At 55.8% G+C, this 23,937-nt stretch overlaps 12 protein-coding genes across 12 annotated transcripts; 8 read left to right on the top strand and 4 right to left on the bottom strand.

The window, feature by feature from the left end:
* Positions 1–1,001: 1,001 nt before the first annotated feature.
* GCG54_00007387 (uncharacterized protein) lies at positions 1,002–3,445 on the top strand (the record flags this gene model as incomplete). Its single annotated transcript, XM_045407368.1, has 5 exons — positions 1,002–1,145; positions 1,206–2,039; positions 2,090–2,406; positions 2,464–2,823; positions 2,875–3,445. The coding sequence occupies 5 exons, from the start codon at positions 1,002–1,004 to the stop codon at positions 3,443–3,445; spliced, it is 2,226 nt and encodes a 741-aa protein (XP_045266813.1).
* A 329-nt stretch (positions 3,446–3,774) lies between these two features.
* GCG54_00007386 (uncharacterized protein) lies at positions 3,775–4,789 on the bottom strand (the record flags this gene model as incomplete). Its single annotated transcript, XM_045407367.1, has 4 exons — positions 3,775–3,835; positions 3,888–4,132; positions 4,181–4,392; positions 4,450–4,789. 4 exons carry the CDS (start codon positions 4,787–4,789, stop codon positions 3,775–3,777), a joined length of 858 nt encoding a protein of 285 aa, XP_045266812.1.
* A 552-nt stretch (positions 4,790–5,341) lies between these two features.
* GCG54_00007385 (uncharacterized protein) lies at positions 5,342–6,346 on the top strand (the record flags this gene model as incomplete). The annotated part of the gene is made up of 1 exon (XM_045407366.1): positions 5,342–6,346. The coding sequence occupies one exon, from the start codon at positions 5,342–5,344 to the stop codon at positions 6,344–6,346; it is 1,005 nt and encodes a 334-aa protein (XP_045266811.1).
* A 36-nt stretch (positions 6,347–6,382) lies between these two features.
* Positions 6,383–7,185, top strand: GCG54_00007384 (uncharacterized protein; the record flags this gene model as incomplete). The annotated part of the gene is made up of 2 exons (XM_045407365.1): positions 6,383–6,824; positions 6,872–7,185. 2 exons carry the CDS (start codon positions 6,383–6,385, stop codon positions 7,183–7,185), a joined length of 756 nt encoding a protein of 251 aa, XP_045266810.1.
* Positions 7,186–8,505: 1,320 nt separating this feature from the next.
* GCG54_00007383 (uncharacterized protein) lies at positions 8,506–9,687 on the top strand (the record flags this gene model as incomplete). The annotated part of the gene is made up of 1 exon (XM_045407364.1): positions 8,506–9,687. One exon carries the CDS (start codon positions 8,506–8,508, stop codon positions 9,685–9,687), a length of 1,182 nt encoding a protein of 393 aa, XP_045266809.1.
* A 479-nt stretch (positions 9,688–10,166) lies between these two features.
* GCG54_00007382 (putative very-long-chain (3R)-3-hydroxyacyl-CoA dehydratase) lies at positions 10,167–10,950 on the top strand (the record flags this gene model as incomplete). The annotated part of the gene is made up of 3 exons (XM_045407363.1): positions 10,167–10,395; positions 10,454–10,804; positions 10,856–10,950. The coding sequence occupies 3 exons, from the start codon at positions 10,167–10,169 to the stop codon at positions 10,948–10,950; spliced, it is 675 nt and encodes a 224-aa protein (XP_045266808.1).
* Positions 10,951–11,105: 155 nt separating this feature from the next.
* Positions 11,106–12,507, bottom strand: GCG54_00007381 (uncharacterized protein; the record flags this gene model as incomplete). Its single annotated transcript, XM_045407362.1, has 4 exons — positions 11,106–11,257; positions 11,307–12,136; positions 12,186–12,343; positions 12,403–12,507. Coding segments are annotated over 4 exons (1,245 nt in total), but the record flags the coding sequence as incomplete, so codon positions are not given.
* Positions 12,508–12,955: 448 nt separating this feature from the next.
* GCG54_00007380 (uncharacterized protein) lies at positions 12,956–15,241 on the top strand (the record flags this gene model as incomplete). The annotated part of the gene is made up of 1 exon (XM_045407361.1): positions 12,956–15,241. One exon carries the CDS (start codon positions 12,956–12,958, stop codon positions 15,239–15,241), a length of 2,286 nt encoding a protein of 761 aa, XP_045266806.1.
* A 315-nt stretch (positions 15,242–15,556) lies between these two features.
* Positions 15,557–16,671, bottom strand: GCG54_00007379 (UPF0676 protein; the record flags this gene model as incomplete). Its single annotated transcript, XM_045407360.1, has 3 exons — positions 15,557–15,689; positions 15,738–16,579; positions 16,630–16,671. 3 exons carry the CDS (start codon positions 16,669–16,671, stop codon positions 15,557–15,559), a joined length of 1,017 nt encoding a protein of 338 aa, XP_045266805.1.
* Positions 16,672–17,621: 950 nt separating this feature from the next.
* GCG54_00007378 (uncharacterized protein) lies at positions 17,622–18,758 on the top strand (the record flags this gene model as incomplete). The annotated part of the gene is made up of 1 exon (XM_045407359.1): positions 17,622–18,758. The coding sequence occupies one exon, from the start codon at positions 17,622–17,624 to the stop codon at positions 18,756–18,758; it is 1,137 nt and encodes a 378-aa protein (XP_045266804.1).
* Positions 18,759–19,095: 337 nt separating this feature from the next.
* On the top strand, positions 19,096–21,316 carry GCG54_00007377 (Multisubstrate pseudouridine synthase 7; the record flags this gene model as incomplete). Its single annotated transcript, XM_045407358.1, has 2 exons — positions 19,096–19,205; positions 19,255–21,316. The coding sequence occupies 2 exons, from the start codon at positions 19,096–19,098 to the stop codon at positions 21,314–21,316; spliced, it is 2,172 nt and encodes a 723-aa protein (XP_045266803.1).
* A 658-nt stretch (positions 21,317–21,974) lies between these two features.
* Positions 21,975–23,697, bottom strand: GCG54_00007376 (MAP kinase kinase MKK1/SSP32; the record flags this gene model as incomplete). The annotated part of the gene is made up of 4 exons (XM_045407357.1): positions 21,975–22,107; positions 22,155–22,816; positions 22,863–23,582; positions 23,647–23,697. The coding sequence occupies 4 exons, from the start codon at positions 23,695–23,697 to the stop codon at positions 21,975–21,977; spliced, it is 1,566 nt and encodes a 521-aa protein (XP_045266802.1).
* Between the last annotated feature and the right edge of the window lie 240 nt (positions 23,698–23,937).

Raw genomic sequence — 23,937 nt, 5'->3', positions numbered from 1 at the left:
AGCTGCTGCAGGCACGCACTCTGCTGGCCAGACCCAGACCTAGACCTCTCTCTGGCTGGTGGCAATACGGAAAGTGGACGTGGGAAGGCGGGCGGGAGTGGGATGGGCAGTTGTAGTCGGGTTGGGTCTGATGGATTTGCTGCCCGCAGAGTCCGCCTACCTGGTAGAGACAGACTGCAACACTGTACGGCCTGGCCTATTGCTGAGGTGCATGCCTTGGTACACGGCAGGCAATGCAAGACTCGAAAGAGGGCACGACAGAGGTGGGCAGATTAAAATCACACTTACTGGTCGGAACCTGATGGAAGTCGACGGAGCTACGTCCGGTCCTTTCCAGGGACGGATCGGATTCTCTCCTTCGTCTGTCTGTCTGTCTGTCTCTGTCACTCTGGTTTGCCCTACTACTACCACACTCACACTGCACCCAGCCAGCCGAACAGAGCTTTCTTCTGCCTCTCCCTCTGCATCTCTTACCTCCTGATGGTTGCCGTCCTCTCTGTTTGACGATTGACCTGCTGTTATCTCTCCTACGCCGCTCCTACGCCGTCGTCTCACTCCCTCCCAAACCGTTGAGCCTCTGCCGCCCTCCTAGTCTCACCGTCTTCGTTCTGCCCGCCCTTCATCTCCGCCATCATCCGCCTCGTCCGCCGCATCGTCCGCACCACCGCTGATGATCTTGCGCGGGGAGCCGCAAATCCTCGCCGTCGCTGCATCGTCCCAGCCAATGTCTGCGTCAGTTGGGACTCATCGACACGGGTTCCATCCTGCGCGGTATACGGACGATCGTGTGCTCTTTGTTTCTGCTCGCCTCCTCGGTTATTATGCTGCCTCCCCTCATGCCAAATACCCCTCTTTTCCCCATCACGACGACTGAAGCCCGTTCTGGTACCTTGGGCGAATTCGCTCCATCGTGAACCCCTTCCCAAGTCGTACGAGCACTGCTGTTGAAGCAGCAACTCCTTGTCCCAGCCGAGGGCATCGATGCAAACCCAGTCGGAATCATGCCTGACCAGAGTCTCCGTCGATTGCTTCCTGCCCCAAAAACCCCCCTCCCAGCTTTATCACGTCCACCGCCTGCCCCCTCTCGGAAACGTGCTACGGCGACAAAAGTTGCATGCAATGCCTGTCGTGCCAAGAAAAAGGCTGTAAGCACCGGGCCGCCCCGTAGTCTTCCTCTCAAAGTCAACTAACAGATCTACCTTTAGTGCGATGGCAAGAGACCCGAGTGTTCATCGTGTGTCGAGCTGAACGTGGCATGCGCCTACGTCAGTGTAGACGAAAAGGAGACGCCCGCAATGGCTCTCAAGCGCGAGAATCAGGCTCTCAAGGCCGAGAACGAAGCTAACAAGCGCGAGAATGAGGTCCAGAAGCGCAAAAACCAGGCTCTCGAGTCAATGTTGGCCCAGCTCAGCTACATGTCACCCGAGGCTATGGCGAGGACCGTGAAGGAATTCAAGTTCGCAGTCGACCCAAACGCTCCTCTTCGCTCCATCACCCCGTCCGGCCTTGATCCTCGACGCTTTCTGCCTCAGCTGCACACCAATGTCGAGTTTGAACTCATGAGAGACTATCCGACTGCGTACCCTATTTCAGGAAACGCCCCTCGATTCTCCAGTCCAGAGAGCACAGACTCCAGACCGTCCAAAATGCGTCGGATCACTGAAGCGTCTGATTCGGCCTCGTCATCGCCTGAACCGAGCACGGTATTCAGCAACGTGTCCGTGGCCGGTTCTTCATCGGGAGAAACCTCCAACGAGTCCATGGTCCTTCCGTCGAGCACGTCCAGCGTCTTCTCGGTTGAGTCCATCCGCCCTCCTCCAATCCAGACCGACTCGCGCCTGAAAGACCTCGACATTACACACTGGACTGCCGTGTCCATACCAAGCGATGTTGCTGCCAATGTCATCTCACTTTACCTCGAGACAGACCATGCCATTCTAGGCTTGTTTGACACCGAACTGTTTGTGCATGATCTCACCCACTACGAATACCAATTCTGCTCTCCGCTGCTTGTCAGCGCCCTTCTCGCCTTTGCTTGCGTTAGTCTTGGCATCCCTTTCCAGTCTGACCACAGCTAACTCCTGAATAGCAAGCGTATGCAGCATACGACCCTGCCGCCTCTGGTTGGAGCCACGAGTTCCAGGCAGAAGCTGATAGGTTATGGCGCGCAGATCGAGAAGACTCCTTGACGACCGTTGCGGCCTTGGCTTTCCTCATTCAGTCTGTGGGCTGCAACGGCGACGGCGAACTCGACGTTCAGTACATCAAAGACACAGCAGCCATGGCAAAACGCATGAAGCTCTTCGGCACCCCTGATTCCTGCACGACCGAAGACCTCGGCAAACTCTCCGAGGAAGACGCAAGGGCGAAAGCACAGGTCGCCTGGGGGGTCTTCAGCAATCTGAGGTGAGTCTCGGAGAAGACCACCCTTGCGACAATAGTATTCCCTAATAATGGGAATAGCATGGCTTCACAATTCTATCTGCCAGCTACTACCGAGTATCCGCCAGCTCTTCCAATACCTGGGAAGGATCCAATCGTACATGCTGGTACCAGAAGTGAGAGTCCCCCCGATTCCGAGGCTTCTGGTTCTCGTAGGAAAAGAAGCGAACCACCACGAGGGGCAGCAACGTTCGCAGCCCTTTGCGAGCTATGGGTCATCTCATCCCGATTAACCTGGTACTATCAGCATGATACCGGCCCTGGGAAGGCCGCCAAGGGGTTCGCCCTACAAAAATACCAAAAACTGCTGTCGTGGGCAGCCAACCTGCCCGAAGGCGTAACCCGTAATGAGCACAGCCCTGGCCATGTGCTCGTTTGCCAGTACGTCACCCATGGCTGACGCCGCACGTAGCCTAGACTCACCGTCTGTAGCATGCTCTTCCACGGCACAATCCTCTACCTCTTCCGGCCGTTCATCCCCACCGAGCAGCAGCACACAATCAACTCGTGGTCGCCGTCTGCGCCAGCTGTACCGTCCATCTTCGCCGCTTCTCTCGAGCAGCTTAAAAGCCTGGTAGACACGTACATGACATTACCTCAAAGGACCTACTCCATCTTCTGGCACATAGCCCTCTTGCATGTGGCAAACGCCGCGGCAAACGACGCAAGCGATCCCGATGGACGGCACTACTTTTTCAAATGCATCTATGCGTACCTGGGTCTCTACCGGTCCTTCGCCGTCGCCGGTGTAATTGCGCAGGGCCTGCTGGGTATGGCGGTCAAGAAGGGGACGCTGAATCCCGCAGAGGGGTATGCGATATGGCGAGAGTTTCGCGCGACGGACAGTCAGAGGAGTAGCGGACAGTCGGTATCTGCTACGGGGTTGTTCGTCACGGATCTCAACCTTGCTGTGAGGGATCGAGAAGCGGCGAGGGTGGACAGGCTCATTGAGGAGTTTAACGAGTTGACGCTGCTGGAGGAGTTCACTGTTGGAGTTACGTGAGAGATGATTTGGGAGTTGATACCGTGTCTCGGGCAAGTGCAGCCCGGCTAGGCATCCATGACAGGAAGCAAACGAATGAAAATGAATTCACCGCAACCTCTCTGATCTAATCGCACGTCCCGCGCGCCCAGAGAGCTCCATGACTGCCGTCGTTCCTGCTCCTCTCAACAATGGATAGAAACTCCCATTTGGTGCAGAGGTTTAGCATATCGCGCTTTCACCGCGGGGACACGAGTTCGAATCTCGTAGTGGGAAATCTTTTTGATTCATTGACCTTGTCTACTTGATTGTTTTGCCTGGCTTTGAGGCTGGCCGAAAATCCCCCCCTTTTATGAACCCTGCGAGCTCGAGAGGTCGCCACTCACAAAAACTACTAACACCGCGGCGTATCTAAAGGGACGTTAGCTTGGTATTTCTCAAGTGGTGACGAGGCTTGACTTACGCTGCGGTTCCAGCGAATATCTCCGCCCTCCGCGCGTTCGTCGTCAGCCCGACGCTCAGGGCGAATAGGGATGTGAAGAACGCGATGAGGCCAAGCTTGGCTGCGTCGTTTTCGACGAAATAGAGCCCTGTTATTGATCCTATCAGGAGAATGGCCGCGATGAGTGTGCTGATCAGCGCAACTGCAACAGATACTGAATGCTCCTCATATCTTCCTATTTGAACTCCATTCTCCCTAGCATCTGCCTAGAAAAGAGTCAGTGAAGTGTCATTGTGTCGTTACCTGTGAATCACCTTGATTGGCCATTTTCTTCTGAGACACTCTGACAAGTAGTCTGTTTCTTGGGCTGGGTTCAGGGCGACGAGGTCGTTGGCATCGTTGAGGATTTCTGTTTCTCTTCCGCTGAGTTCGCTCACCCCTGTGAACCAGGCTTTAAACGCGCTGAGAACGCGATCATTCGGTCTTTTGAGCTTTGCGATTTCACTCTGCCGAAGTAAGGTTTTGTCTATGTAATTATGAGTTTGCTGACAAGATGAAAGGCGGGATTTACGCATAAACTCACGATATTCCTCCAATTTCCGGCGTAGTTTGTCGACTAACTCCGCGCGGATGTTGGCTTTTGATGCCTGCATGTTGTCTGCCGTACTTGCATCTGATGCATGTACGATTTCGCCCAACTTTTCCCAGTCACACACTACCATTTGCCAGTCCATATCTTCGTCTTCAGCGTCCTCTCTATCAAGCTCATCAAGCTGGTGTTCGAGAGTCAGCAATTCGGACTGGAGATAGAGCAGATTTCTGGTGGCAAGCTCATCGGAACGGCGATATACCAGTGTCTCGTTGTCGACATCTCGCGCCATCCAGCTTGCCGCTTCGGCGTACCCTATCCTTGGGGTCGCCATTTTGTTTGAATCAATACTGTAGTACGCAAAGAAGGGGAGTCTTTATCCAGTATTTGCTATTGTATGAAGTGACAACCTCGTAAATCTTACTTTGTAGTCTTGATGAGGATTATTCTCGGTGCATTACGGAAGAACAGGTCCGCCTAAGGTAGATTGGGCGGCTCGCCGCCTGGTGGTTGGCATTTGCCTTTTGACATGGATCTCGGAAGGGCACAGATCAGAAAGCCAAATCGCTGGGAAGTTGACCACTTAAAATACCCAGATTCAGCCTGGAGAGGCTGAGCCGCCAATCACGCCGAGTCTCATACCCCGTATCTGACGTGGCAGCTCAAAGTGCACAAATTGAGGCTGTGGTGTCTCAGTATTTAGGTCATCCAACAAGAATCGTTGGCATATACCTACGCCAAGCTCAAGGCTCTTCGCCAGACAAGCGGCATAACTACCATCCACTACCCCGATACTCTAAGCCTCGAGGCGTCCATGATTTCCTAAGCGATTCTACCAAATTTACTCTCACTCATAAGTTATCAAGATTCCCAACGCCCCAGAATCATGTCTATTCCCGCCGTGGTAATAGACGAAGACTACGCCAATGCCTCAAGGCGCCAGGAACGATCACATCCGGAGAACATGATCCATCGGGACGCCGTCAAGTCACATACCGAAAACGAAAATAGCGATAGACTCAGAAAACTCAAATCACCAGCTTCAAACCGCTCCTTGAAGCGGGAAAACGATGACCTACCTCCAGGGCGAAGACGGACCTGCGCCCCTACAAATACCAGGAATGCTCGCACATCCGAAGATGATACTGAACAAGACCCAACCGCTAAAGCAGGGAAGCTCTGGAGACCTGACGAGGAACCTCTCAAGCGGACGGACGATGCAGAATCATCACAACCGACGAGGAGCAGCCGAACATTCGAGCCACGCTCGCCTGAGATGGACCAGACCGAAGTCCCGATCAAACAGCCAGAGACCAGGCCGATTACCCAAGAGCAGCTGGTTGCTGAGGTCAAGGGAATCTACGCTGGTCTTGTAATGGTCGAGAGCAAGTGTATAGAGGTTGACAACGCGCAAAGCTCTACAATCGAGACGGGCCCAAAATTGAACAACGAACAGTGGCAGGCCTTGATCGCCCTGCATCGCACACTCTTACACGAACATAACGACTTTTTTCTGAGCCAGTCATCATCAGCACCAAAGAAAAGCCAATTCTCATCAGGGGTAACGGATTATATTGTGGAGGGAAGCGTCAATGGCATAGGAATCGAGGCATCACCGGATACTGGTTCTGATGAATGCATCGTATCATCCGACTTTGCCTCCAAACTGGGCCAAAGTACAGTTCCTGGCACGGAGAAGATGATGACTCTTGCAAACGGGAAGAAGGTTTGGTCGCCAGGGATGATTGAGGTGCTCTGGCGGTTTGCGAATGACCAGACGCCTCACATCTTGAAATGTTGGATTCTGCCAAATTCTTCCAAAGACTTCGTCTTAGGAAGTCGGTTCTTGAAAATGACAGGAGCTCTGACTAAGTTCTTCCGCCATGCTTAGAAAGCCATCATCCCGTCCAGGCCTCAATTGAGACTCATGGGAGAGAAGAAAGAGCGTATGATGGGCTTTCTCAATCGTCGCCTGACTACGGCACTTGCCGACACAGGGTCTGATTTGATGGCCGTGTCTTTAAAGTACGCTCAGCTTCACAAATGGGCAATCAGTACGGAACGAGAACATCGCACGGAAGTCGAGCTCGCAGATGGCACGAGAGCGTGGACTTGTGGCACTGTCAGTGATGCTACATGGACCATCGGTGATAGGACTGTCCGATGCGACTTTCACGTACTAGATGGTCTTCCTGCAGACGTCATCTTGAGCAAAGAGTACCTATTCGAAATGGATGTGTTCACAGAGCATCAGGACTCGTTCTTCGACGTTGAGGCGATAGAGGATATCTCCCTGCTATGTGGTATTCGCCTCATTGAAAAAGAAGCATTCGACTTGAATGAGTTGGAAAGAGACTTCCCGCGAACTGGTATGGGGACTCACCTCTCGGCTCTTCCTTACCTAACAGTTTCACAGTTACATCGACATTGCCAGACGCATTCAACGCCCAGGCAGTCAAGAGAGAGCGCAGGAGGAGAACGCTGGCCGAGAAGATGATTGAGGGATTGCCTGACTCGGAGAGATCAGAAGCTACCAAAGTTGAAAAAGGCAAAAGATGCCGTTGGGACATGGCGAGACTTGGGCATAATGACCTTTCCAAGGGACAGCAGCCGTCCCTTACCAGCACGGCTGGTCAAGGCGGCAGTTCTCAGAGTTCTCGGCCAGCTTTAGAGACGATCCATCAAATTCAAAGTAGTGGGCAAGACTCATTCAAACTCGGGCCTATATGAGCCACAAAAGTTTGGAGAACCTGATTGATGAGGATTCATACTTATGTACCGATGGGCTGGAAATGTCAACTGGCCACAATGTTGTCTGCTCCGGTAAAAGTTGAGCAAAATACTTTCCGGAGAAAATGTCAAGTGTGAATAGATAGCATTGTTGGTCTCATCAAAAATGGTTCTTCAAATGCTTTAGGGTCAGCTCAGCTGGCTACCGATCAGATCGTGATTCCTTCACGGGAATTCCCGGAGAAGCTTATTTGACACGGTATAATCATCTGGCCTTACGCTTCTTTCTCATTATATTTTAGTAATAAACAAAGCACAGTCTTAATCCTCCCCATGAAATCACCATCGTCTGCTCTAAGCCCTGTAGCTGGTGTAAGTCGTGAACTGAGTTGGCAGGGGCCCAGACCACCCTCCTGATTGGACGAAACAACTCACTTCCACATGGCCTGGAGCATCGTACCGCACTGACCTCGGCCGCGAGCTAGCAGCGTCAGGTCCTCTCATTTACATCTCTCATCCATCTCTCATCACAACAAGGACATCGGCCCTTCAGAGATAGCGTTGCAGTCCACGGTCATGACCTCCTTTCGCACAGCCTCTAAACACCACCGCAGGCCTCCCGTTACAACCCACAAATAGCTCAATGACACCCGTGCCGCCGTCGTCCCTGTTACCCGCCGCCTAGAAGCCTGGCGACACGGAAAGCTCCACGAGACAACGCTAAGAGAGCGACTGAGCAACACACACCGCATCCGGCCGTTTAGGTTGAGCCTTGGTGTGCCAAATTGCTCCTCCCCTTAGTCAAGGCTCGTTTCTTCGTTCCTCTCTGCCCTCCGCCGCTTCTAAGCTTCCCGCCCGGTCCCTAACGGGTATGACGGGATCGCCATTGCCCAGTCGCGCTGGCCGCTGCAACAGCTCACTCTTGACGCTAAGCCTGAACTCTCTGCAGCGTTCTCAAATCATGGCGACCAAGTGGCCGCTAGCCAAGGAGCTCCCGACGCCGTTTTCGTAGGGATCTCGCGCGATCCTCAGTAGCTCTCGACCTGTTGGTCACTCGATCTGCTATGCTTTTGTTCGGCCGGGGCGATGGTCTGGCCAGCTAGTGGCTCGATGACATTTGGAAGGAAACAACAACGCACGATCGCGTCTCACATTCCGGTGCGCCGTTGCTTGGGGATGTGTTTACGGCAACACCATCCCAGGCCAAGACATCGATGGATTGTCACCTCTTCTTTTTAAATCATCCCATCCCCGCCTTCTCTCTTTCATCCCGTCCCCGACAGAGCCGCACGCCACTCACTCTCTCAGACAAACACAACCATGCCGTCAACGAGGTCATCTATTTTGGGCTTGGCCCTCGCCCTCCTGCCTCTGGCTGTGGCTGATGACCACCCCGTCGTGGCGGACGATGTCTGCAACTGCTTTCTCACCAACACCTCCGAGAGCTACTTCACCAACCATCTGTTCTACGACTTCCGCAACCTCGGCCAGTACGCCGGTGTCCCTGACATCATCACCAGCTACAACGACAGCGGCAATGCCTCGGTAACATCAGATTACTTCAAGTCTGATGCGTGGACGTCAATATGGTCTATCCAGAGCTGGAACAACAGCGGCAACAGGGGCAGGAGCGGCAACGATGCCACCATCAGCATGGTCAACTCCCCTAACAACATCTACATCGAGAAGAACACCGACTCCAACCCCCAGTCTGACACCTACATGAGCTTCCGCACCGCGCGCCTCAAGGATTTCCAGACCTCTGCCGAGATGGAGTCTGTGTCGATGGGCTACCACTTCGTCTCGGTCCGCATGTTTGCCCGCACCATCGGCGACCCAGGCGCCTGCACGGCCTTATTCACCTACCGCGAAGCCGAAAAGTATGCCGACGTTCAAGAAGCCGATATCGAGGTCCTGACCAAGGACCCCGACAACAGGATCCAGTACACGAACCAGCCTTCTTTTGACGACAGCGGCAACACCATCGACCAGTCTACCCAGAACGGTACGGTGCCTGTTTCTTGGCGCGACTGGGCCATCCACCGCCTGGACTGGGACTCGGAGCAGAGCGTCTGGCTTGTTGACGGCCACAAGGTCTCGACCATCAAGTTCCAGGTTCCCCGCGATCCCAGCCGTGTCATGATCAACTCCTGGAGCGACGGCGGCTCGTGGTCTGGAGTGATGGATGTTGGCAATTCGGCCGTCTTGCAGGTGCAATGGCTCGAGTTGGTCTTCAACACCACTGACTCCCCCACCACCGTCACAAAGCGCGGTGCCGCCGACTCGCAGCACGCTCACGGACCCCAGGGCAAGCTGGCGCGTCGTGACGGCGATGGACAGTGCCAGGTCGTCTGCAGCATCGACTCCGCGCACGACTTTGGTCAAGTCGTCATGTTGCACAACGGAACCGCGCCTGGTCTGTTGCTCGCCCAGTCCAGGGCCCTGGTCTTCTGGGTGCCGGTGTTCATCATGTCGGCGATGTTCTTCCATGTTCTGTCTTAATGAGTGTGGGTTTGCTTTCCAGCATAGCAAGGGGTTTAAAATGCATCTGTATTATTGATAGATAACGAAGTCCACGATTACATTCCCGCAACTGTTTCTCCCCTCACATCTTGACACTCATTTGTGCCCATGACCAGGGTGGTCAGACAATCACAGGCTGTCAGCGCTCTGAAGGGATGAACAATGCAGAGAGCTCGACCCCTGTATCTCCAAACTGGGCATTACGGCGTACCTTGTACAGTGGGCCGCCCTGCAGAAACAGCGGCCCCCAGGTGAGAGGCCAAGAAGCCTCGGCCCCGATGGTGGGGTGGGACGGGAGCGAATGGGAGAGGATCCAACTCCAAACCCTTGCTGCAGCTCAACCTCCCTCAACAAACTTCTCCAAACCCGCTGGCCGTCAAAAGCACCAAAGCTGCAGTCCTGCGATCACCACGCAACACGAACCCCAAATCTACCACAGCTGCCAACCGCAAGCAATCATGGTCGACCAAGTCCCGACGAAGCCCCAGAGGCGCCCCTCGTCGCCCGCGAAGAATGCGTACCTCATCTTCTACAACTTCGTCTCAGCCATCGCCTGGTCCGTCGTCCTCGGCAGGACAGTCGCCCTCTTCACCATGCGCGGCCCTCAATTCGTCTTCCTCGGCGTCGGCGATTGGACGCGCTGGACGCAGACTCTGGCTGCCATGGAGGTCCTCCACGCTCTGCTGGGTATATCCCCTTACCGCCCAAGCCAACTGCTTCAAGAACTGACAGGAATCATGTACAGGAGTCGTCCGCGCCCCCGTCTTTACGACCGTGATGCAGGTCCTCAGCCGCTTCGTCCTCGTCTGGGGCATCGTCTACCCGTTCCCCCACCTCGCCCGCAGCACCTGGTACTCGTCCATGCTCCTCGCCTGGAGCGTCACCGAGGTCATCCGCTACTCGTACTTTGCCCTGAACCTCAGCGGCATCCAGCCCAAGCCCCTCGTCTGGCTGCGCTACAACACCTTCTTCGTGCTGTACCCCATCGGTATCACCAGCGAGTGCGCCCTGATCTACCTTTCTACCGGCCCCTACGCGAAGCTTAACCCGCTGCTCCCGGCCATTGGCTACATGGTCCTGGCCATCTACGTTCCTGGTACGTTGGCTGCGCAAGAGAAAAGCAAGGACTCGAACTGACACACGACAGGCTCCTACATTCTCTACACCTACATGATGGCGCAGAGGAGAAAGGTCATGCGCCAGATGAAGGCCGACGACTTGGGTCTCTCCAAGACACAGTGATTGCATTGCAAGACGAGGTTAGAAAATACAGGTGGGTATTTGGAGGCTACGTGGGTATGGATTTAGACAAAACCGGTATCTAAAAGCGCGTCCTTCGTTGCTCTGGAGGCGCAACATTCGTAATAATATAGATAAAAAAGGAACCCTCTCGTGCATCAAGCAGTCGCACTTTCTCCCGCCTCCTTGATCGCCAGCTTCGGCTCCTCGCTGGTCTCGTACCAGTCGTTCGTTGTCCACTGCACGATCAGCGACGCCGCATCCTGCTTCAGCTTCTCGTACCCGGGGTTCTGCTTCGCCTCAAACATGTCTGCGGCGGTATCAGTACTCAGCTCCACGGTCGGTAGCAGACGACTTACTCATATGCGCCAACGTCTCGTCGGTAGCCATATCATTGATTGCCTCATTCCACACCCCGGCAGGGCCCTTCTTGGGCAGATTGCAGAACGTGCGATCCTTGCCGAGCACCGTCCCGACTACACTGACCTCTTTGCTGCCCGCCGCCTTTCCAAGCCGGGAATACAGGTTGGCAAACCCAACACCGAGCTCCCGGTTCAACTTGACCATGTACTGTACCCTCTTCTGCAGCTCCGCACCCTTGGCCAGACACCCCACAAACTCGAGGTGCGACGTCGCCCACGTCAACCCCTGCGTGATCTGCTCGCGGTTGTAATACGCCGCCCCGGCACTCGCCGCAGCAACAGCCGCGCTGCCGGCCACCATGGCAATCTTGCCCCATCCCCAACCTGCCTGCTGCTGCTCCTTCTTGGCGGGCGGTGCCGGGAGCGCCGCGACGGGGGCCTTGTTCTGCGCGGGAGAGGCGGCTTGCTTCGCGCCCCAGATGGCCGTCCCGAGGCCGCTGAGCTGCGTCATGGCGGCGGAGGCGGTGTTGTAGTGACCCTCGGCGCCGTGGGCGACGACGCCGGGCGAGATGCCGAGATAGGGGGTGTCGAAGGCGAGCACGCCCTGGACGTAGGGGAACATGAGCCCGTTGAAGGTGGACGGGTTGTCCGACTTCTCGACCCCGTCCTCGGAGTAGATGGGGTGCTCGGAGGTGAGCCCGACGACGGTCTCGGCGGCCACGATGCCGCCCATGGAGTGGCCAATCAGCACGATCCTAACGGACGGGTCAACCGTCGGCGACGGGGTGGCGTTCGCGACCTCGAGGTCGATGACCTTTTCTAGGAGCCTGGCCGGGTGTCAGTGGCTTGGAATCAAAAGGCGTGGATTGGGCTTACCAGTCGCGGAACCGGCTGACGCAGTCTCCCAAGTCTCCTCGCGTCTCATACTTTGGGTACACGAGATGCTTTACGTTGATTTTGGGGAGGGCGGCGGCGAGCTGTGCCCGGAGCTGCTCTGTAAAGCCATCCTTGTCCCCAAAGGTGTCGTCACCTCCCTGTGAAAGTGTCAGAAGCTAGTTGCATTCCGTTGACGGCCCCGACGAGGAAAACATACCTTGAAGCCGTGAATAAACACAAGAAGTAGAGTCTTCTTCATCTTGTGATCGCCATCGACGGTTGCTTTGAGTTGTATGTTCGGGACAGCTGGCTTAGCTTCAGCCTACGGGCTTGTCGGCTGACAGTACGAGGACAGTGCGAGCGTGCATGAACGACTGCCCCCGCATCGCCACCCCACCCATGTGACTCCCTTCTGAAGGGCAACTTCAATCAAGCATGTCTCTCCTTTCTTGAAGTAGAATGCCTTTTCTGTGGGAGTCTGTCATCACTGGTGCTTTGACAACAAACTTGGTCGTGAGAGTCAATATATCGGATACTTGTAGCCGTTGATGGGTTGTCCCGTTGGCACTATGGCGTACCTACGGCACAGCATGCAGGCAACGAGCGCGTAGCTCATCCCAAGGCCAATCAATCATGGCTAATCCTGTCACCTGATGAGGTGGGCAGGCTGTAAGAGCCAGCCACTTTATCAAGTGCGTATACCTGTAGCTGACGCCGCTTCCATTGCATCGATTGCAACTTCGAAACTTCAACACCTCAAGATATGCGACATGCGTCTTCTCAACGTCAAGACCAGGAAGTTGGAGCAGTATTTCAACAACATCCCGAATTATGCGGTACTTTCTCATCGATGGGGCGAAGAAGAGGTCACACTCCAAGATCTCAGCTCTCCAGCTTGTCAACTCATGAGAGGATATGCCAAAGTCAATGGATTCTGTCTCTTGGCTGCGCAGCATAGCTTCGACTATGTCTGGATCGACACCTGTTGCATCGATAAGACGAGCAGCGCCGAGCTCTCTGAAGCCATAAACTCCATGTTCCGGTGGTACGAGAATGCCTCAGCTTGCTATGCTTACCTTGACGACGTAGGCAGAGGTCCAGCGGACGAGGGCCAGCCCGATGTTGATGGCGAATTCAAGGAGAGCCTTTGGTTCACGAGAGGCTGGACTTTGCAAGAGCTGCTCGCCCCCAAATGCGTGCTATTCTACGACAGATTTTGGAGGCAATTTGGCGACCGCTCTTCCTTAGCTGCTGATATCAACGCCATCACAAATATCCCCACTGCCTACCTTCGTAGGGAACAAGATTTTCGTTCAGCAAGCATTGCCGTCCGCATGTCGTGGGCAGCTTATAGAGAGACTACCAGGATCGAGGATAGGGCGTACGCGCTTCTGGGAATATTCAATGTGAACATGCCGCTTCTTTATGGAGAGGGTGATCGCGCATTTGAGAGGCTCCAGCTAGAGCTTCTAAAGCTCAACACTGACGATTCCGTTCTTGCGTGGAGCCCGCTGGATACCACCTTGAAGGAGGATCCTTCGGATGTGTTCTACAAGCGTTTCCGGATTTATTATAGCGTTATACACCTGCTATCCGCCGACCCTCAAGAAATTCAGTACTCCAAGCAGTACTACCGAGAAGTCTCACATCGACCTGAGTATCACAGGCTACTCGCTCGGAGTCCCAGAGACTTCGCTTGCTGGTCAAACATTTCCGCCATACCGATGGGTGGAGCAAGCTCGGTGCCTGAAATGACGAGCCGAGGCCTGCGAATCACGCTTCCTCTTTTCCAACTTGAGAAGCTTGCCTACGGCCTGCTTGACTGTCAAATTGGGACGGATTTCACAAAAGTCGTTGCTATCCCTCTGTTCCAGACCGCCATTAGTGATGAGTACATTCGACCAAAGCAGCCCCCATGCTTATTGGGTCTCCCCTGGAGCACTACACGGCGCATGCAGTATCGTACCATCTACATAAGGAAGGACAAGCAGGACCACCGTCTTGAGCAACCGATCTGGAATACGGGTATCAAGTGTGGTTTTGTCCGCATCGACGCTGCACCGAACTTACCCGAGCGTTTGGTGAAAGTAGTACCGACAGAGGCGGACAAGAGGCAATGGAGCAGCATTTGCCCCGTTTCAGGTGCTGACCAGACTTGGAAACGCATTCTCTTGCACTACTCAAAGGACGACGGTCAAGATGAAGGGTTCGTTGTCGTCCTCGAGCGGCGGACCTTGATCCGCGCAGTATTCTCGCGTACTATGGTTCCACCACCTTTCGTCTGTCACATCGTCGCCAAGAAAAAGGGCCAGTCTCTCGAAGACATGTCACAGAATGTCGATACATCCAAAGCAGGCGACTTGGTTGTGTGCCCGGATGGAACTCGGAGAGTCACAGTGAGACGCGACGCGTTCCTGAAGCACGAAATGTTCATTGTCACGATCTTCTGCTCTTATTCATCATGTTCGCCAATCCAAACTCAGATCTTTAAAGCACCCCCACGAGGACTTTTTGCTGGGGCCGGGATGAACGCGGACGCCGCAAGCAGTTACGTCTACGAAAGTTGCATGTTTAGTTGGCGAGAATTCTATTTCGTCCCCATTACGATTCTCTCTTGGGCGTTTCTCAGCAATACGGTCAGCAAAGCAGAAATTATTGGGTTGGTCGGATTTACTCTCTCTTACTTTGCAATACGCCTCAAAGCTCGACATGCCGCATACGCCATCCACGTGTCCAACGTGGATACATCTGAGTACGAAGTCGCATTCCGTTACTGGCCTTTGGACCTGGCGTTTGTAGTTTGCTTCACATTTATCGATGTCTTTATGTTTATTCGCTGCTTGGGACTTGGCGAGGACAATACTGCATTGCTGGGCCTCCATATACTCCCGATCTCCATCTGGGGCCAAAGACCTAGGACTCTTGGTACGCCTTGGAGGGAACGGCTCGTCAAGACCTGGCTGCGGTTTCGTGTTTTTGCATTAAATGTGTCCATCCTACTCCTGGTACTGTCATTCTGTAACCCATTTACGGGGATGGGGGCTAATACTGGATGAGCCCAAGCCCGAAGAGCCACCCAAGTTGCAACATACAGACTTAGGCTAAAAATCACAATACTTTATCAGCATGGAATTGACCAGGATGATGTACAACACATGACTGAGCAAAGTCAAAGCACGAGCGATAGGAAGTTAAGTAATTCTTGATTGATCATCTCTAAGTATGCTTCGATTCAGTCTCAATCATGTTTTTGGCATACAACTTTGATCCTTCTTCATTAGAAAGCGATACAATCAAGTGACCTGCAGATTACCCTTGGTAAACACGATGAATTCGCTTTTAATATATCGCTAATCAAAACACCAAGGCCGCTAGTATGTGGCAGCCAGTCTCTGCACAAGGTACTGCCCGCTGTTAATACCCTCGTACTTCTTCTCCGCCTCCGTCGCGTAGGTACCCGGAATGGCCTCAATGTGGCTCTTGAAGTTGGGGTTGCAAAAGTACCTTCACATCGTTAGCATCTCATTCACTTTCCTTGGTCCTCTGACTTACGCAATGCTGTACCGCGGAGGGTACTCGGATCCATCCTCCGGCTTCCTCGGGGGCTCGACGACACGGTGGATCGTGCTCTTGATTGTGTCGTTGCTCCATCTCGCCAACAAGTCACCCGCGTTGACGACCACGGTTCCGGGGATCGGCGTGGCATCCACAAACTGGCCGTTGGGACTCTTCACCTGCAGACCGCCGCGGTCATCCTGGAAGAGCAGGGTGATGGAGCCATAATCGCTGTGAGCGCCGGCACGAACCTGTCCGGGATTGATCTTGAAAACTTCGGGGTTCACTGACGGGTAGTGCAGCAGACGGAGCGTGTTATCGCCAACATCCGTGAACCCGTCAAAGTAGTGCTCATCGATGCCCATGCCCACGGCAATGGCGCGCATGACCTCGACGTGGAGGTTCTTGCACTGCCCAAAAAAGTCAAGCATCTGAGCCTTGAATCCGTCCACGGGGCTGCCCGCCTTCTCGACAGGCCACTGGTTCGGGTGCGTGGGCTCGCCTTCGCGGCCAATCTCGTAGCTCTCCTTCAGGTCAGGGTTGCCAGCGCGCTCCTTGCCGACCGAGGCGGCGTCCATGAACTGGCTGACCTTCTCGCGGCCGGGGGCAGAGTATCCGCGGTTGGCCTCGGGCGTGGTCCAGCCGACGGCGGTCTTTGCGTCGTCTTCCTGGGCGAAGAAGTCAGCCGACTTGGCAAAGGTGGCAGCGCGGAGTTCCGAGCTGATGGGGACATTCTTGAGGTAGATGAAGCCGGCGTTCTGGAAACCGTTGAGGATCTGCTTGGCGGTCTCGGTGCGCTTCGCGTTATCGCCGCTGAGGAAGGCGGAGAAGTCGATGAGCTGGGGGTGCGTGAGCGAGAAGTGAAGTCGGTGATGCTTGGCTTACTCACGGGAATGAAGAGACCCTCCTTGTCTACCGCGGTGGCCGCCATTGTGGTTTAGTTATGAACAGCTGAGACTGTAAACGAAAACCGTGAGATTGCAGAGAGTTGAGATGTCAGTGGTCAAGTGTACCAGATACCAGTACTCGGACTGAGACGTAGAAGATTCCACGGCGTCGCGATAAGGTTCACGAGCGAGATCCGTGCGGTAGGGCATTTGAGTGACTTATATTCGTCTGGTAATACAACAGGACCCTTGTGAAAGTGCATACCCAGGCTACCAACCACATGGCCGGCATTGACCTCAGCCCGGGGCATCTAATCAGTCCAGCAGGCCAAAGCCCCTTGTTGATCCCGGCAAAGAGGTGACGGAACAAACAGTAAGCCATACAAATCCCTGAGGGGTCATAGGTCGGCTCGAACCGGGCGAGTCGCACGACCAAGGCCATCGGAGACCTCCTGCGCTGTGCTCATAATACCAACGTGTAAGACAATAAAACAGAGTAGCGTTACCCCGCCAAAAAGACGACGGAAAGATAAGGCCGGCGCGCAAAGGACCGGCGAAGATAACGGCGGGGTAGAACAATCGGCAGCCAGCGCAGTTGGAGCAAGACGCCCGCGTGTGGGGTGGGCGACTTGATGCGGAGACGTGCATTTCGGATGCAACTTCATCACCTTCCTGTAAAGACATAGCCCTCGGGTAGCTGGTACTTAACTCAGGAACACGAGAATGCTCAGCGCTTAAGAATTATTCGTCTCAAAGACTCGACGTTGTGTCTTTTTTTCATTCCTGCAATTGCGTGTTAGCTGAGAACCTTCACGACTCGCAATTGAGCCTCGACCATCTGTAAGTCGGCAACCTCCAACGTCGCATCTTCAATCCTCCAGCCAAAGACTCACATCAAGCACAGAGCATATCCAAGGCGCTCCCTTCATACCCCGCACCTCACCAAACAACGACAAATTCAAACATCTTTGAGCATTTGGCGAAAAAAGACAGAATGGCCTCTTCAACACCGATGAGGGTGGTAGACATCCACACGCACATGTACCCCCCGTCGTACATCAAGATTCTCGAGTCTCGAACCACCATTCCTGTTGTCCGCCGGTTTCCGCAGGACCCCGATCCGCGCCTTATCCTCCTCGCCTCGGAGCAGCAGGCCCTCGACGAAGCCACCAAGGATGCCACGGCAAAGCCCCCGGGCCGACCGCTGACCTCTCACTATGCCTCGCTCGAGCAGAAGGTGCACTTCATGGACACTCACAAGATCGACATCTCGGTCGTTTCCCTGGCGAACCCATGGCTGGACTTCATCGACGCCTCTGAGTCGGGGCCCATGGCGCGGGATGTCAACGAGGAGTTTGACCGCATGTGCGCTGCGCATCCCGGGCGTCTGTTCTTCTTCGCTGCCCTTCCACTGACTGCGTCGCTCGAGACGATCCTCGAAGCCATCAACCACGTCAAGGCGGTCAAGTACTGCCGTGGTATCATCCTGGGCACGTCTGGACTGGGCAAGGGTCTCGATGATCCAGAGCTGCTGCCCATCTTCAAAGCCATCGCCGCCGCTGGTCTGACCATCTTCTTGCACCCGCACTATGGCCTGCCCAACGATGTCTGGGGCCCGAGGGCGAGTAACGAGTACGGCCATGTCCTGCCCCTGGCGCTGGGCTTCCCCATGGAAACCACCATCGCCGTGGCGCGCATGTATCTCGCGGGCGTCTTCGATGAGGTGCGCGATTTGCGCATGCTGCTCGCTCACAGCGGCGGCACGCTGCCTTTCCTCGCCGGCAGAATCGAGAGTTGCATCCTGCACGACGGACAGCTGGTGCGCGAGGGCAAGGTCGGCAAGGGTCGCCGGAAGATCTGGGACGTGCTCAAGGAGCAGATCTACCTCGATGCAGTCATCTACTCCGAAGTTGGATTGAAGGCGGCCATCGACGCGAGCGGAGCCGACAGGCTCATGTTTGGTACAGATCACCCCTTCTTCCCTCCGTTGACGACTGATGAGCAGGGTGAGTGGGAGAGCGTCAGCATGAACGCGGATGCTGTGGCAGCAGCTGTTGGTGAGGGAAGTGAGCAAGCGAAGGCTATCATGGGTGGGAATGCGATTGAGATCCTGAATCTGAAGGCGGATTGAGTAATTGCATGAATTGAAAATGAAAAGTACCTTAAAATCAGAACATTGCGATGAGATTGAGTGAGATGCGGGATCTCATATGAAAAGTGGCTCAATGAGATTCGCTTTACCGCTTTCTTCTTTTAACCAAGCCGGCGGAATCATTACACACCGCCTGCCATTTCATTCACACTCGCCAGTTTCTGCCGGCAATTCCTGAAAATATGCCTGTTGGCCCCGCGACCCTTTCCATCAGACATCTCAACTCTTACAAGCCCAATTCACTCACTTTTATCGATATACAAGTCAAATTGCTTGCAGTTACATCGCAAACCTTGCCCGACAACATTGCATCAATATGGCGACTGAAACCCGCCGTGCCAACGGCACGCGCCTCGATGCGTCTCTCGGCATCACAGAGCGCATCGCCCCGAGCATGACTGCTTGGAGCGGCGACATGCGCAAGAGGTGCGCAATCCCAACCCCTAAACTCAACCGCGTCACTAACCAAGCCCAGATACACCGACTTCCAAGTCTACGAGATCAACAAAGATGGCTCCGTCCTCCATCTCACAGAAACAAGGCTCCCGCAGCCCCCCAAGGAGCCCACTCCTCCGCCACCGGCCGCAGAGGAGAAGCAGGAAGAAGTGAAGCCCGAACCACAGCCCGAGACCGGCGACAACAGCGAAGCTCCAGCGCCGACGATCCCCGAGATCTCTCCTGAAGACATCGCCACCCTCACCTCCCTCACAAACGAGGACTTCGCCAAGCAGCTCGTCGCAATGTTCCAGACCATCTCCGCGGACAAGACCGCAAAAGTCGAGCCCGCCACCTCACCCGCAATGGACGACAAGGACCAGCGCTCGCAGCTCCACCAAGCCGTCCGCCGCATCTTCAACTCCGTCATCGACACAACAACCGACCCAACAGGCGCCATCATCGCCAAGATCCCCCCGCCGAGGGGCAAGGGCAGGGGCGTGCGCGGAGGTCCCCAGCAGAAGAAGAAGCAGGAGCCCAAGGTCAAGGCCCCCGGCGAGGGTGAGTACCTGCACTTCACGCTTTACAAGGAGAACCGCGACACCATGGAGGCGACGAACCAGATCGCGCGCGCCCTGCGCGTCAAGCCGCAGTCCATCGGCACCGCCGGCACCAAGGACCGCCGCGCCGCGACGACGCAGCGGTGCTCCGTCCGCCACGTCCGCGCCGACAACCTCATGCGCGCCAACTCGCGCCTCAAGGGCGTCACCACCGGCGACTACGTCTACGCCACCACGTCCATCCACCTCGGCGCGCACACCGGCAACGAGTTCGTCATCGCCCTCAAGGACTGCGCCGTCGCCGGGTCCCCCGACCTCCCCCACGACGAGCGCCAGTCCATGATCGAGGCCTCGGTCAAGGCCGCCATGGAGAGCATGCACTCCCGCGGCTGGATCAACTACTTTGGCCACCAGCGCTTCGGGACCCACGCCGTCGGCACGCACGAGGTCGGCCGCATGATCCTCCAGGAAGACTTCGAGTCCGCCATCAACGCCATCATCTCTTACGACGAGGACATCGCCAAGCGCGCCGCCGCCGGCGAGGTTCCCGCCGAGGGCCACCAGCGCGACGACTTCAACCGCCACCACGCCTGCATGCTCTTCCGCCAGGGCGGCTCCGAGCAGGACGCCATGAAGATCCTCCCGCGCCGCTTCAACGCCGAGGCCAGCGTCATCCGCCACCTCGGCCGCGCCACCTCCCGCCGGGACTTCATAGGCGCCCTGACGAGCATCACCCGCGGCCTGCGCAGCATGTACCTCCACGCCTACCAGTCCTACGTCTGGAACCACGCCGCCAGCCACCGCTGGCGCCTGTACGGCGACAAGGTCGTCGAGGGCGACCTCGTCTTCGCCGACGCGAAGCCCCAGGCCGACGTGACCGCCGAGGACGAGGAGGCCGCCGACGACGACACCGCCGACGCCCGCGCGCTGACCGCCGAAGAGGCCGCCTCCGGCCGCTACACCATCCACGACGTGATCCTCCCGTCCCCGGGCCACGCCGTGCTCTACCCTACCAACGCGCTCGGCGACTTCTACAAGACCTTCATGAAGGAGAACGGCGACCTCGACCCGGAGAAGATGATCCGCCGCCACCGCGAGTTCAGCCTGCCGGGCGCCTACCGCAAGCTCACCGCGCGCTTCCTCGCGGAGCCCCGCTTCGAGGTGCGCGCCTACACGGACGACAACGAGCAGATGCACCCAACGGACATGGACCGCATCCGCGCCAAGCAGCCGCCCTCGTCCAAGAAGCGTGGCCGCGCCGAGGGGGGTGACGAGCAAGCGAACAAGAAGGCCAAGACCGACGAAGACGCCGAGGTGAAGCCCGACGAGACGATGGAGGATGCTGCGGCTGCTCAGCCCGAGGAGAAGCCCGAGGCTGAAGACAAGCCGGCGCAGGCCTCCGAGACGGATGCGGCGGCGGTCCAGAAGACGGCCGTTGTGGTGACGTTCCAGCTCCCCAAGAGCGCCTACGCGACAGTCGCCCTGCGTGAGCTGATGGGCGTCGACGAGTCCGAGGTCATGACAGCCCCTGCAAAGTCATGAAAGAGAGCACTGGAGGAAACGTTTCAAGAGGCCTTTCGTCAATCCCACTTTGCATCTGTAGACTAGATACCCCTGAAGAGATTTGTTGGGTGAAATGAAATATGTACAACGCCCTAGCCCTTGCCAAAATGACCAGACTCCCCCGTTCCGTGGCCAAGGAAAATGTTGAAAAATTCATTGTGTACTTTTTCTCAATTGTACCATACTTAACATGCCATCGCTCCAGTGTCATGATAACAATGCCATGCTGACAACCACCCAATACACAACAGTCTGGTGCGAAGATAACCCCGCCCCTCCCGACCGTCTCGGATACCACGACTCGTGTCCAAATAGCCCTGATTTCTCAAAGGCGGTGGCATCGGCAGTCCTGTGCCGTGCGGTATTTACTAATTGTGAAAAAATTTGCCCCATGTCTTGCTGGTGGATCGCTAGATTTCTAGGCTCGGTGTGATGTGAAATTCGTTGTTGTGGCTGCCGTCGACGGCTCGTCTCGCCTATGATTGTTGCGGTTTGACTCAATACCCGTTGCTTCTCATGTGCTACTATCGACCATCGAGCAACGCAGTCGAGTGTAAAGATTCAGACATCTCTGCGAATTCGGTGATGATGGTGCACCGGAACATGTATTGCCGACTTGGTCGCTTCTGAACGAAGCCTACTTGGTTTCCCAGCCCCATACCTGTGCGAGGTATTTGGCCATGTTGACGCGCTTCGACCGCATTTCGACCATCCAGGGATGCTCAAGCATTCTCCAAGGGCTTGCTCTCCGGGTAGACTCCTTCTCTAGGCTTCAAGGTGTTAGTCATAGCTCAAACGGTTCTCGAGTTATACTCACCAGCACTCGATGAAGTACTTGAAGTTGTCACTCCAAAAGATGTTGGCATCCGGCTCGTCCTTGAGCTTGGGGATGGGCTGCCGCACAATGTACGTAAGAAGATCGATAAGGCCGGCGCGAGGCTGCATCTCGGTGCCGTCGGCGGGGAAGGGGAAGCGATGTTGTGCCACCTCCAAGAGGGTGACGCCGGTCGACCAGACGTCGGATGTGATGGTGTATGATTGGCCAGTGATTCGCTCAGGGGCCATGTAGTAACTCGTACCGATGAAGGTGTTTGCCTCGCCCTTTGTTCCAAAGTCTCCTGAAACACCGAAATCGCACAGTTTGACGTCTCCGTTCCTGCATAGCAAGATGTTGGAGGGCTTGATATCTCGGTGAATGATGCGCATGCCATGCAGGTACGTCAGACCGCGCAGGACACCCTCGGAGATCTTGCCAAGCACCTTCTCGCCTGTACGACCTCCAAGCTTCTTGACCTCCTTGTAGATGCTGTCGAGAGAGCCACCCTCGCAGAACTCCATGGCAATCGAGATGGTGCCCGTGGTATTGTCTTCGAATGCGCCGTAGTACCTGCAAATGTGCTCCGACGCGCACTCCTTGTTGAAACCGAGCTCTCTCACGATCTGCTTCTTAACGTCGGGATCGGGATTCGTGGTGATGATCTGCGAGTGTCAGTCTAGTTCAAGTGTGGTGTCCATATTTACGCACCTTCAGGGCGAAGATGGTCTTGCCGCCTTTCAGCTTGGCTTTTGTGACGGCACCACCGGCACCCTCGCCGAGAGAGTCGAGCTCCTCGATTCTCTTCTCCAAGCTTGCAACCCTCCACCCATCTGCGTCGAGTTCCTCTACATCCAACGTCCTGCCGCGCTCCAATGACAGCTTGTCAAAGCCCTCCAGACCTTGTAAGCTGCCATCTCTTTCCATACCCACGCCGCCATCGCTTCTTTCCGAGTATATGGAGCCGACAGCAGACGACGGGTCGGGCGTTCCCCTCGGCGGCGCACCGAAACCATACTGTGAGGCAAACGACAATGCCGAGTACTGCGATCCGGCCGATGTGGGGTTGCTGGCCCTGCCATCCAGAGGGCCGAAGCTTCCTGACCTAGAGTGGGCCGCGCTGCTCTCGCTGCCACCGCTGGCTGACTGGCCCACGCCGACTGGCCTTTGGGGCTGCTCATAGGGGGTTGTCTGGCTGCCCATGGGGGTTGCAAGGTGAAGGGTCGGTAGAGGAGGTCGAGAGTTTACGGGTTGGGGCGCAGTGCCGCCGACGGGCTTTGCATTTGGCGAAGGGGGAATCGCGAGACCGAGTCTCGGTGTGCGGGCGCCGCCGCCGGGTCTCGATCCGGGGATGGCAGGACGAAGAAGAGGAACGGGAGAGTTCATCATGGGGACGGATCCGGGCGTAGAGAGGGGAGAAGGGATTGGAGCCTGCGTGGTGTCAGTCAGCGTGCGTGTTGAGGGCCGGTGAGATGGATGCCGGCGGGAAGCTTACCTGCTGAGGAGGGTCCATGGTCTGTGGTTGTGAAGAGTTTTGGTCGGCCATTACGGCGATGTGATGTTGGGGCGCCCAGAAGGTGGTTGTTGAAGCTGGGGAGGGTTATACACAAGAGGATTCCACAAAGTCGCAAAAGGGCCGAAGCCAAGCAACCCAACGACGTAGTTGGATGTAGGTCGAATGGTGGTCGCTGCGGTACAGGGCACGGGCGGAAAGACGAGAGCTAAGGTAGCGTGCTCGAGGGATTGTGGGAGGAAAAGCTGACGTAGCAGTTGGGGCTAGACAATG

This window comes from Colletotrichum gloeosporioides (genome assembly GCF_011800055.1).
Source record: "Colletotrichum gloeosporioides strain Lc1 chromosome Unknown consensus_27, whole genome shotgun sequence".
NCBI lineage: Eukaryota > Fungi > Ascomycota > Sordariomycetes > Glomerellales > Glomerellaceae > Colletotrichum > Colletotrichum gloeosporioides.
This window is presented reverse-complemented; position numbering and strand designations above follow the sequence as displayed.